Source organism: Carassius gibelio, chromosome B18, assembly GCF_023724105.1.
Source record: "Carassius gibelio isolate Cgi1373 ecotype wild population from Czech Republic chromosome B18, carGib1.2-hapl.c, whole genome shotgun sequence".
NCBI lineage: Eukaryota > Metazoa > Chordata > Actinopteri > Cypriniformes > Cyprinidae > Carassius > Carassius gibelio.
The window spans coordinates 505,560-517,709 of NC_068413.1; the positions used below are offsets into that span (position 1 = coordinate 505,560).

Genomic DNA, 12,150 nt, shown 5'->3' on the forward strand with positions numbered 1-12,150 from the left:
CCTGTTTTAAATTCAAAGCGATAGCATTCCGGTGGACAGAGATCATAACATTAGCACAGAATCAGTTCAGAAACAAAAGAACTAGTTTGATTCAGACGTTTTGTGTGTCATTCTGCTTCACGGTGAATCACGCATGCGCAGTATCATCAGCTCCTCGGTTCACGAATCGGACGTGTCCGACAGAAACGGTTCTCGGTTCAGTGTACTGGTGATCCGAAAATTGATGCAACCAGTTCTTTACTCGAGAACGAGAAATGCTCCGGCAGTGGGCGTGTACGTTTGTTATCTGGCTCTGCTGCACAAATCCCCCCGGCCTTTATTTACCACGCCCCCGGCCACTATAAGAGGCCCGTCGTTTATTTGACTACCTGTTTTTATTTGAGGAATTATGGTAATTTACTGTTTAGCCCCAACCCCACCAATTCTACATAGCTGCCTGCAGGAACTCAGTCCTTTGTACACTTTATTTTACTGCAGATTCATTTGCAAACAAGGAACAATTTGACTGGTTTTTTTCAGAAAGATTGAAACTAAAAGAGTATTGTACAGAGTATTGTAAAACTGTATTGGATCTTACAGTAATGTCACAACACAAGTGTGAGTAACTGTTTTCACTACATGATCACTATTACTTTGCCTTTTCTTACAGATAGTTTGACATATATTCAGTTAATTATGCATTTTTGACCTAAATCACAGCAGTGTGCATCTATTCTGAATGTAGACTGTCAATCATATAAAACTATTAGCCAATCAGAGGAGTGGGCGTTAACTTCTGAGTCTACAATCCTCCACGCCAGAGCGTTCTGATAAGAGGGGTTAATACAGGACAGAAATAGCTTATTACTTCTAAATTAGGATTTTTTTTTCTCAGAGAACAGTACAAAATAAAAAAACAGAGGCAGTTCATGACCCCTTGAGGACATTTGAGTTTTGATTGGTTTGTCCTTGTCTCTTCTCCAGGTCAGGGTCGAGCTTCACCTGAGCGCCAGCCATCTTGAATGATTCATGTAGGGTTGGGAAACTCATTCATCAGTGTGTGTAGACGCACATGTGGATGCTTGTTTATATGTGCATGAGTGTGTGTGTGTGTGTGTGTGTGTGTGTGTGTGTGTGTGTGTGTGTGTGCTGGTTTGACCAAAAGACACGGTCGACCCAAAACACAAGAGTTTTCCAAACCGTAGATGGTCAGAAATGTGAAGGTCATCAGTGTGTTCCTCAAAAAAGAGAAATGAACCTCAGGGGGCTGAAACATCCAAACAGCAGCGGCGAGGTCATGGACGACTCTCACAAACAGCCCGTGATCAGCCGATTCGATCCGAGACATCATCTCTGTCTGCAGATATTGGCAGTGCTGGGGGTAACGGATTAATCAGATTACTTTTCCCAAGTAACTAGTAATGCATTACTTTTAAATTTGCAATAAAATATCAGTTTCTTTTTCAAATAAGTAAAGCCAGTTACTTTGTTTCCATGTGTTGAGTGACAGCTCTGGTGTTGCCATGGTGACAGAGATCAGAGACAAACTGAGAGATCCCGATGGCATTAGATGCATTTAAATCACTTTTGTTCGAGAAAGATGACAATGTACCTTTTGTTTAATAATCACAAATAATTAACATTTATGTAGTTACTGTAAAGTGATGTATTTTATTCTACTTTGGACACGCAGCTGATATAGTTTCATTGTAATTGCAAAAAAAAAAAAAAAAATCATACACCCACTAGAAGCACCATGCATCACATCAGCCATGTTTTGTCAGTGACCCGCCAACAACAACTTGGAAAATCAAGGCTCAAAGAAAATCCCCATTTGTTTCCCATTTGAATCATAAATGTAATTTTTCCAACATGACTTGAAAGCACCCAACAGCACTCATGAGAACGACTCAAACTGTGTGTGTGTCTTTTTTATAAACACACTCACTGTCAATGTTTCTGAACTGACCTTGATTATATTTCTGTCTTTCACAAGAACGATGCAGAACACGGCTTCATCTCGATTCACGCAGCAGATGCTCTACATACGGCTTCAGAGAAGAGCTCATTTGAGTCCAGCAGCTGGTGGAAGGGAATTGAAGGAATATGGATTGGATTGATTAAAGTCGGTCATGTGCGACTGTGCCATTGACCCTCACAAAGATTTAACAAGCACAAATCACCCGATCAAAGGAGAGTTTTTATGAGAGAATAAAAATGACATGCTCATATTGAGTCCATCAGTCAGGAAAAGGTTACGCAGACATTTCCAAAACCCTGGATCTGAACAGACCCACAGCGAGAGCCGCAATGTTAAAACGAAGAACTCTTGGAACGGTGCTGAAACTCCCCAGGAGCGACCGGCCTGCCAAGGTTTCTCCAGAGGCGCAGCCTAAAATCATCCAGACTGTCACAGAAGATCCTGAAGCAGCGTCCAGAGAACCGTAGGCTCCTCTCGGGTCAGCGTTTGTGATACCACGATCAGAAAGAACATAAACGTTCATCTATTGTTTGCCAAGAAGCACCAAGATGATTCCAAGTGTTTTGGGAAGGTGTTCTGTGGAGAGGCGAGCCAAGCGTGAATCAGTTCGCTTCAGGAGCTGAAGTCTTTAACGCTGCTTTATATCAGAAGAACATCCATCCAGGACCCAGCTGGAGATGAAGCAAAGCTGCATGATGTGAAACACAACTGCATATTCACACGAGAACGGCAGAAAACAAGCACAAAGCCCAGTGTTTATAAGTGTACAGTGTGAGATCCTGAAACTTGACGACTCAAGATTAATGACTCGCTGCATTCTCAAAATATAGTTCCAAAGACGGTTCCACAGCAGTGCCACCGAACAACCAGTTTTGGTTCCTAGAACCGCTTTTTCTTAGTGTGAAGAACACTTCTCCAATTTAAAGAACCTTTTTGCACCTTTTGTGCAATGGAATGTTCTCCACTTTTCTAAACAATGGTTCCAGAAGCTGGTTATCGCAGTGATGCTTTAGAAGAAAAATTTTGGTTCCCTAAAGAACCATTTAGTGAACAGTTCCTTCAAGAACCATTTTAACTGGTGAGAACAACATTTTAATAATCTAAAGAACATTTTTGCACCCTTTGTGCAATGGAAACATTCCACAATCTAAAAATAACCATTTTTGGTTCTCCAAAGAACCTTTCAGTAAATTGTTCTTGAAATAACCACTTTTTCGTAGTATAACGAACTATAATATCCTGAAAAACCTTTTGTGCAATGGATATTTTCTCCACTTTTAAAAATACAATTTCCAAAATGTGGTTTTCACAGTGACGCATTAGAAGAACAGTTTTTTGTTCCCTAAAGAACCTTTTAGTGAACAGTTCCTACAAGAACCATTTTAATTGGTGAGAAGAATATTTTAATAATGTTTTGTGCAATAGAAATGTTCCACACTGTAAAAAATTAAGGTTCCAAAATCTGCCTTTTGCAGTAACGCCATTGAAGAACCATTTTTGGTTCCTCAAAGAACATTTCCATGCTCAGTTCTTAAAAGATCCACTTTTTAATTATCTACAGAACCTTTTTGCACCTCATGTGCAATTGAATCGTTCTTCATTAAAAAAAAAAAAGGTTCCAAATGCTGGTTTTCACAATGATGCCATAGAAGAACCATTTTTGGTTCCCCAAAGAACCTTTAAGTGAACAGTTCTTAAAACAACTACTTTTTCATGGTGTAACAAACTCTAATAAAGGTTCCAATGACTGGTTTTCACAGTGACGCCTTAGAACAACCTTTTAAACTGGTGAGAAGAACATTTTAATAATGTAAACAAAAGAAAAATAAAGGTTCCAAAAGAGTCTTTTTGCAGCTATGCTATAGAACCATGTTTGGTTCTCCAAAGAACCTTTCAGTAAATCATACATAAACAAACAACTTTTTCTCATTGTGTCAAACTCTAATATTCTGAAGAACCTTTTGGTGCAAGGAACCATCGACGCCTCGAGACCTGCCAACATCAGCAGAACGTCTTCTGCAGTTTCAGAAGCAAAGACCCAGTAGAAGATCTCAGATCTGCTGACGCACAGGCGACTCTACATGAACCTGAACGCTGTGTGATATCAAAGCAATCTAGAAGTGATTAATAATGATTGATTCTGTGAGATTTCAGATACTCCTCCCGTATCACTGATCGTCTGGGAGTCAGAGCGCTCGATTCCTGGAGTCCAAGACCACGGGAAATGAAAGGAGACACAGTCGTTCCTGAGCCAAAGCAAATAAACAGTGTGAGAAAGTTTGAGTAAGAGGCACACGCTCCCCCCCGCCCCGTCCCTGCATCCGTCTGCGATCCGCACGAGGCCGGGAACAGAAACAGGAATGGGATTCAGTTATTGGGTCACGTGCAGCGAGAGAGAGAAGTGAATTCCTCAAAAGTAGGTCAGTATATTGGAGCATCTGTTTAAGCCATAGCTGAGCCTTAGAGAAAGTAAACACACAGAAGAATGAGCAGAACTCTGTCAGTCGGCCTCGAACCCTGCAGCGATGAGACCCAGAGACACAACAGTGACGTTACCATATAAACCAAACCCAACGCCACTCACAAACCATTGAAACCCAGTTTATGTGACGTATTTACGAGTGAAACGCAGTATTTGGTGTGTATCATCTGTACGGTGAGACCATGATGAGTGAAAGCGTATCTATGTAAAGGTGGTTAATGATTATAGTTTTTATTTATTATGTCAACCATTTACTTAGATTATTAATTTTTTATTTTAAAATTGATTCGATTTTTTGAAAGTTTACTTTTGTCTTTGTCTTTTTTTTTTTTTTTTTTTTTTTAAGGTTTAATTTCAGATTTAGTTTTTATTTATTTCCAGTTAGTAATTTTAGTGCTTTGGCTTATCTTTTAAGCATGCAGAATTTATTTGGAAACTGCAATGGTTCTGATATGCGACGGCAGTGCCAAAAAAAAAAATCAAGAATTCAACATATAACAAATACTTATAAATACAAACGCACAGTTCTGTAGCTCAAACCATGGGTTCATTTCCCAATATCAGTGAATAATGCAATGTAAGATTCTCTGCCAAATGCATAACTTGAATGCAAAATTTAATAATACACAGTCTACTCAACTTACCTGTGGTGATGCAAAGCTTGTGATGGATTTTTCTTCTATTAGACACAATACTCTTCACATGATGCGAATTCGCAGGTCAGAGTTCACTGAACTTGAACTTTGGAGTGCATTAAATTTATTACATTTGCAATATGTTTGAATTGGATGAAAAATGTAGTGTGATCAAGCATCAGCTGGAGTGATTGCATTGAGACGCAGGATTATGAAGAAAAACGTTTGTTTAGAACACACTGATGAGATCAAGAGCGAGTCTTCAGAAAGTAAATGGCCTTAGTTTCATGTTGACTTCAGTCTGCATTCCTTGCAGATGATTCTGCTTCTGATTCACAGTCCGGTCCAGAGAGAGGAGGAGGGTGCGGCTCGGGTTTCTCCTCCCACCGTGTGCCATTGTTCCTGCATCAGTCTCAGGCTGGACGCCGCTGGGTTGAGAAGCAGACGGACGCTCCCCTCCTCTGACCGCAGACACAAACACCCATCAGCACGCAGCAGCTCATTCTGTGTTCAGTAAGAGGAAACCAGCTTCTCTCTCTTACTGGAGCACTGCTGCACCAATGTAGAGAGGTATTATTTGACACCATGTACCCAGCGTTGTGGAGTCACTAGTTACAAGGAATTGCAATCTCTTACAGTTACTGAGGAAAAAACTATGCCCATAAATTAGTTACTAATGAAAGTGTTAAAGATTACAAAGAAGGTTACATCTGAATATTTCCACATGTATACAGATTTAATTGATTTCTTTCCTAAATTGCATCGATTGCTCTTTAATATGAGACACTAATGTTTCAGGACACATGCTTATTCAATAACAGTTTTATTTCCTATTTGCTTTAAAATGAAATTATTATATTCTTAATTCAAGTGATTATTGAAACGATTCATTTGAAATTTAGAGATGTAATGAAAATGTAATCAGTTACATTACTTTAATGTTACATTACATTTTAAATAATCTATAACTTGTGACATTCCCAAAGTAACCTTCTCAACACATGGCACTCCCCACATGATTTTTTAAATAATATTATTATTTACAACACTAATGAATTAATGAATGCTACAGCTTACTGTAATATTAACTATATGAACTGATAAACTGCAGTAAATAATGTAGTAAACTTAGTGTACTGTAGTATAACATATAGGCTACCCTATAGTTGTAGAAAACATAGTACAGTATTGGGTTAAGTAATTTGTTTATATTATTATAATTGTTATATTACCAAAGCAACTATAGAATTACCACACCAAATTAATTTAATTATGGTTCAAGAACGCATATAGAATTTAATATAAATTACTTTAGTATTTTTTTCTTGCTCCAGAAGTGGGCGTGCTACTCGAGTTTTGTATAGTGCAGCAAGTCTGGAGGGTAAAAGTCATCAATTATTTCCCATGAGCCTCCTCTCTCATTGTGCATTGTTCGTGTTCTCATTACAAGAGTCAAGGTGCTGCCAGCGTGCGCGCCCCCGCGCCTAACGTGACTGGGAACGCGTACAAGAGCCAGAGTCCGTCTGTAATATTAAGATATTAAGTATAGATTACATTCCATGAAGATATTTAGTTAATTTCCTACCGTAAATATATAAAAACTTAATTTTTTGATTAATAATATGCATTGCTAAGAACTTAATTTGAACAACCTTAAAGATGATTTTCTCAACATTTAGATAGTTTTGCTCACTGAAGATTCCATATTTTCAAATAGTTGTATTTGAGACAAATATTGTCCTCCTGTAACAAACCATACACCAGTGGAAACTCATTTATTCATCTTTCAGATTATGTATAAATCTTAATTTCGAAAAATTGATCTTTTTGACTGGTTTTGTGCTTCATATATATATTAATCTCGCAGTGATTCCGACTCGCTGAGTTCGCGCAGGTTCTCGCGAGATCGGAGGGGAGCGAGCGTCTGGATGAGATCTGAGTGGCGCAGCAGAATGAGCGCTGATGCAGTAACGCAGCCGCTGCGCTTTGTGTTGCACCTCTGAGCCGCTTTACGCTCTTTTTCTCACCCTGACATCTTTCACCAGGCACTTTACAGTCTTTACTAGCGCTCACCCACTGGAAGAGACTTATTCTTCATCTTCTTCATCATCTACTGGAGGTACAGAAACTTTTTTCCCCTCAGTATTATTTCATCCTCTGCTCACAAAGTTTGTCCGCTGTCGTATTATTGTTTACTTTCTATAAACGCGTATGAGTGGCGCACATAAAGCTAGTTTCTTGTTCACTAAGTTTGTGTTTGCGTCAGTTTTGTTATTAATGTGCGCTGTTGGTCTTGCAGCGGGAGCGCGCGCAGAATGAGGCGGCTGCTCGTGCTCGCGGCGGGAATCTCAGCGCTCGCGTCGCTGTGTGTATCAGCGCAGACGCTCGACGCAGACGCAGGCGCAGACGGAGCCGCGGAGCAGCCGAGAGCGAACCGATCGAAGCGGCGCGGAGGCGGCCAGGACGTGCTGAAGGGGTAACGACTCTCTCCATCACTGGAGAACCGCAACATTTACTCTAAACACCGCTGAAACGGTCATTAACAGCCGTTAGGGAGGCTGTGGGAACCCGGTTTCCCGCGCTCCGGAATCCGTTAACTAGCGCTAACGTCATAACATTAATGACCGTTTAGGTTCAGAGAAGTGCTGTTTTCTTTCGTCTATGGACTGTTTGTTTCGCAACATCTTCAAGTTTTTGTGTTCATTAGATGATCCTTATTAAACACAATAATCAAACATAACATTATTAAATCATAGGGTGGAAAAAGACTAAGCTGTGCACTGAAGTCAACGAACCTGAGGTAATTGTGACTTTTTACCACAGTTATGAGAGAAAAACAGAATTCTGAGATATAAACTCTGAATTATGACTGTTTCCAAAATTTTTTTTTGGTTTGTGACACAATTATCAGAGTTATTATCTAGAATTATATCTCAGTTTGGACTCTCTTCTTGCAATGCTGAGTTTATATCTCACAATTCAGGATTGCTAGAAAAATGTCAGAATTTTGATACATAAATGACCTTTCATTTTTATTTTTATTTTTATTTTTTTGGTTATGTGGCAGAAGCAATCTTCCATACAAATCAAACCAACACCAAAAATATAGAAATAGAAATCACAATAGAAAAAAAATCTTAAACAACAAACTAATAAATAAACACAAAATACAAAAAACAATTCCTGTTTTTTTTTTCTTTTTTTATTCCTGTTGCTGTTTAGTGTGTTTTCCCCTCATATTTATGCTTTTTAATTTTATTCCTACACTGAGAAAACAAATCACAAATCATGATGAAACAACTTTCACTCAAAAATTTGAAGTAAAGTTTGACTTTGATGTTGGTTGAGAAAGTTGTCTTAAATATTTAAAACTGTAAATCTGAAGAATTCAAGAGTGAAATTTTAAAAGCTTCAAGGTTTTAAAAGATAGATAAATAGACAGATGATGACAGGAAACACACTGAATTAGATTACCTGTAAAAAATACAACATCCTCAAGTATTCTGTTTTATTTACTGCTAAATTTCTGTTTACAGTGTTTGCTCCTTTCTATGTTCTTCTAATGTACACTTTACTCCATGTATGGAGAGTTTCACACATCTGTATCTGAGCCCTAGCTCGGTTAAGTTTTGCCGAACTCTTCCCGCAGGCCGAATGTGTGTGGATCCCGTCATAATGCGTACTGCTGTCCCGGATGGAAGACCTTGACCGGAGGAAACCAGTGCATCGTCCGTGAGTCCTCCTCAGCTTCCTGTTTGCTGTGTTCAGAAGCGCAGTGGTGTAATACGCAGTGGTTTAAATGAATAGACTGGCAGCGCTCAGGAAGGCTGTTGTGTTATTCTGGCGCGGTGGGAGGGGGGGGGGGGTGATGTTGTTTACATGTGAAGGTCAGGAGCACTAATGGATCTCAGCCACAATGGCCCAGAGTCTCTCTGACCTCCTGACCTCTCGCTGACCGCACTTAACAAGAACATTCCACTAATAATCAGAGATTGGACACGTTCCAGTTCTGTGTGCATGGTGTAACGATGGCATTAATCCGATTAAGCCGATATTTCCTGAATAAGACAGCTGGCATATGCCTCGATGAACTGCAAGATGGAAAGAGCTGGAGCAGGACCAGACCTGAATCTGCAGACTTGGATTTTCTGGGAGGATTTAAGAGTAAAATAGATGTGCATATACAGTTCAAACGCTCAGTGAGTCCCTCAGTTGTCCTCAGTGTGAAAAGATGATCTCAGAATCATACGGTCATCGTCGTAAAGGTTCAAATACACAAAAAAGCTGGAAAACCAAAGAATTTGTGTCAGCTGAAGTATTTTTCTGAAGAACAGCAGGCAGTTTAATTGTTCAGGAGAAATATAACACAAAAACACAGCTGTGGATCATTCAACTAAAAAACACAGTATTAATGAAAACATTTGAATGGGGTCGTCTTTATAAATTCAACTCTTATCTTTTTCGTGAAATATCTTATTCAGGTCAGTACTAAATAAACAATAACTCTTATTTTGGCTAAGATTTTGCAAATGTAAACTTCTGGTTTAAACTGAGAAACAACAAGGCAGGAGATGTGTAGAGCGTTCAGAATATCACCTGCACCTTCATGTTTATTGATGTCTGTGAAGGTCCAGCAATCAGTAGACGTCGTCAGTCATTGTTTTTGCTGTTCTCAGCTATTTGTCGGAGCCCCTGTGGAGACGGCTTCTGCTCCAGACCCAACATGTGCACCTGTCCGAGCGGCCAGATCGCTCCCACCTGCGGATCCAAATCAGGTAACTCCTCTTCATCCAGGTGTGTGGAGTCAGAGAGGAGAGGAAAGTCACATGATGCTTATGTTTGATCTCTTGATCTACTTCCTGTTTCCTGTCATGACATCATTCTCAGGAGTGTACATGTGTAATGGGCGTGTGTAGATTCTGTGAGGTATCCGAGTTAATAGCTGATGTAATGCAGGATCCTGAGGTCAGAGTGACCGGTGCCTGATATACACACCTTAAGTGTAGTTTATTAATTTATTGCATTTTATTTCTTGATCAGTCTCTTTTGAGCTTTTATTTGCTTTGAGTTGGTATTTTTTATTGCTTATGTAATAATCATATTTTGCATTAAACAAATACATTGAAAGCACATTTTATTATACTTATGATGCATGCATTTTTAAAATGTTCTTGTTATGACTATTTTTATACTTATGATGCATGGATTTTTAAATGTTTTCTTTTTTATGGCTGTTTTTATACTTATGTTGCATGCATTTTTAAAATGTTTTCTATTTAATGACATATTTTTATCTTATTAAGCATGCATTTTAATTTTTTTCCCTTTTTATGACTATTTTTATACTTATGTTGCATGCATTTTTAGAATTTCTATTTTATTAAATTTTTTTGTACTTTGCATGCATTTTTAAAATGTATTTTTTATGACTTTAAAACAAAATAATTTGTAGTACTTTGAATCACCATTGTGTATTAAATGTGTTATATAAAGAAACTTTTCTTAATGACAGTGAATAAGATCTAAATTAAACAGGTTCTCATTCATTTCATAAAAATTCTTTCTTTTTCTTTAAATCAAACATTGTGCATGACTTTGGTCAGGATGCAGCTATCAGCAAATGATCTCAAAATTCACAAATAACGAGCCGGCCAATTGAAGCAAATGTAAATCTCGCAACATTTTTTACCGAATATGGTTCGGCATCTTAACACGAAAGATGGTCATCTGTTTAGGGTGTTAAAAATAATGGTCTAGTGTCCCGATAGTCTCAGATTCTTGTGGTTGTTTTACGGCCGTGATTGTGAATAACAAATATTGTGAATATTCGCCTTGTCTGGATGGGTGTGTGTGATTTGGAGTCTGTCCACAGTCAACAGGCCTCACTGGATCACTGCTGCAGCTCCACAGGGAGGAGACGCTCGTGTGTGTGTGTGTGTGTGTTTGGGGACACATTCGTCCCCAGATGTGAGCTCAGGCCTCCTTAAGCCTCTCTTTGTGGGCGTCCACAACAGGAACAATGATTCATGCACACAATAATATTGTTTTTGTGCGTATTACTCTATGGTTTGTGTTGGTCTGTAATTGCCTTGATATTAAACGGGTCATGAATTGCAGTTTCAGATTTCCATATTATGTTTCTCTAGCTTTTGTGCACCAAAAAGGTCCAATATTAGTAAAAGTTTTCACTTTCTGTAAAACACAATGTGTGTTTCCTCTTGCAGGAATGGAAGTAAACACCCACTACTATGTAATCAGATTACTAGTAAAGTAAAGCATTACTTTTTAAATTTACATGAGCATATTAGAGTTACTATTTAAAATAAGCATTGCAGGTTATTTTATTTTCCCATTTATTGCACTGTGAATTAACATGCACTACTACTGATAACTAACATTAACAAAGATGAATAAATACTGTAATAAATTGTTAAATATATACTTTTTTTGTGTGGAAGGGTTAATAATAGAAGAAGTAACATTAACTATATCCACTATATTTTGAGAAATTTACTCAACATTTTTATCTGCTCTTGTGATCGGACTAAACACGTGTTTATTCTCCCGATTTCAAATCTGGACAGTTCTGAAACTCGCAGAATGTAATGTAATCTCTCTTAACCCTTTCCTGTCTGGTCAAAATACTAGTGTTCTAATCACTGAATCTTTAAATATCAAGAACATTTAGATTTTAGACAACAGAACTAATGTGTGTGTGTGTGTGTGTGTGTGTGTGTGCAGTAAATAACGCGTCTGATGTTTGTGTTCAGTCCAGAACTGTAACATCCGCTGTATGAACGGTGGGACGTGTGCGGAGGACCAGTGTCTGTGTCAGAAGGGATTCAATGGAGCTCACTGTGGCCAGCGTAAGACACACACACACACACGCACATGCACACGCACACACACACACACTCTGCTGACTGTAACCGTGTCTCTGTCTCCTGTAGCTGTGTGTGAGTCGGGCTGTCTGAACGGAGGCCGGTGTGTCGCTCCGAACCGCTGTCTGTGTAACTACGGCTTCACTGGAGCTCAGTGTGAGAGAGGTGAGACGCACTTGTGATGATTTACAC

At 38.8% G+C, this 12,150-nt stretch overlaps 1 protein-coding gene and 1 long non-coding RNA gene across 3 annotated transcripts in view; one reads left to right on the forward strand and one right to left on the reverse strand.

Annotated features, from left to right (window-relative positions):
• The first annotated feature begins 7,016 nt into the window (after nt 1–7,016).
• LOC127977020 (fibrillin-1) overlaps nt 7,017–12,150 on the forward strand; it is a 76,041-nt gene continuing 70,907 nt past the window's right edge. The window contains exons 1-6 of one of the 2 annotated variants that reach the window (XM_052581661.1): nt 7,017–7,196; nt 7,377–7,553; nt 8,727–8,809; nt 9,754–9,852; nt 11,848–11,943; nt 12,028–12,123. In XM_052581661.1, coding sequence (XP_052437621.1) covers nt 7,393–7,553; nt 8,727–8,809; nt 9,754–9,852; nt 11,848–11,943; nt 12,028–12,123 — 535 coding nt within the window. In that variant the 5' untranslated portion in view covers nt 7,017–7,196; nt 7,377–7,392. The remainder of the gene's footprint in view (nt 7,197–7,376; nt 7,554–8,726; nt 8,810–9,753; nt 9,853–11,847; nt 11,944–12,027; nt 12,124–12,150) is intronic. The other variant, XM_052581662.1, reaches the window with a different exon arrangement.
• LOC127977022 (uncharacterized) lies at nt 8,572–9,817 on the reverse strand. The gene is made up of 2 exons (XR_008158073.1): nt 9,680–9,817; nt 8,572–9,361 (listed from the first exon to the last, which is right to left on the reverse strand). It is a non-coding gene; the product is annotated as an uncharacterized LOC127977022 (long non-coding RNA).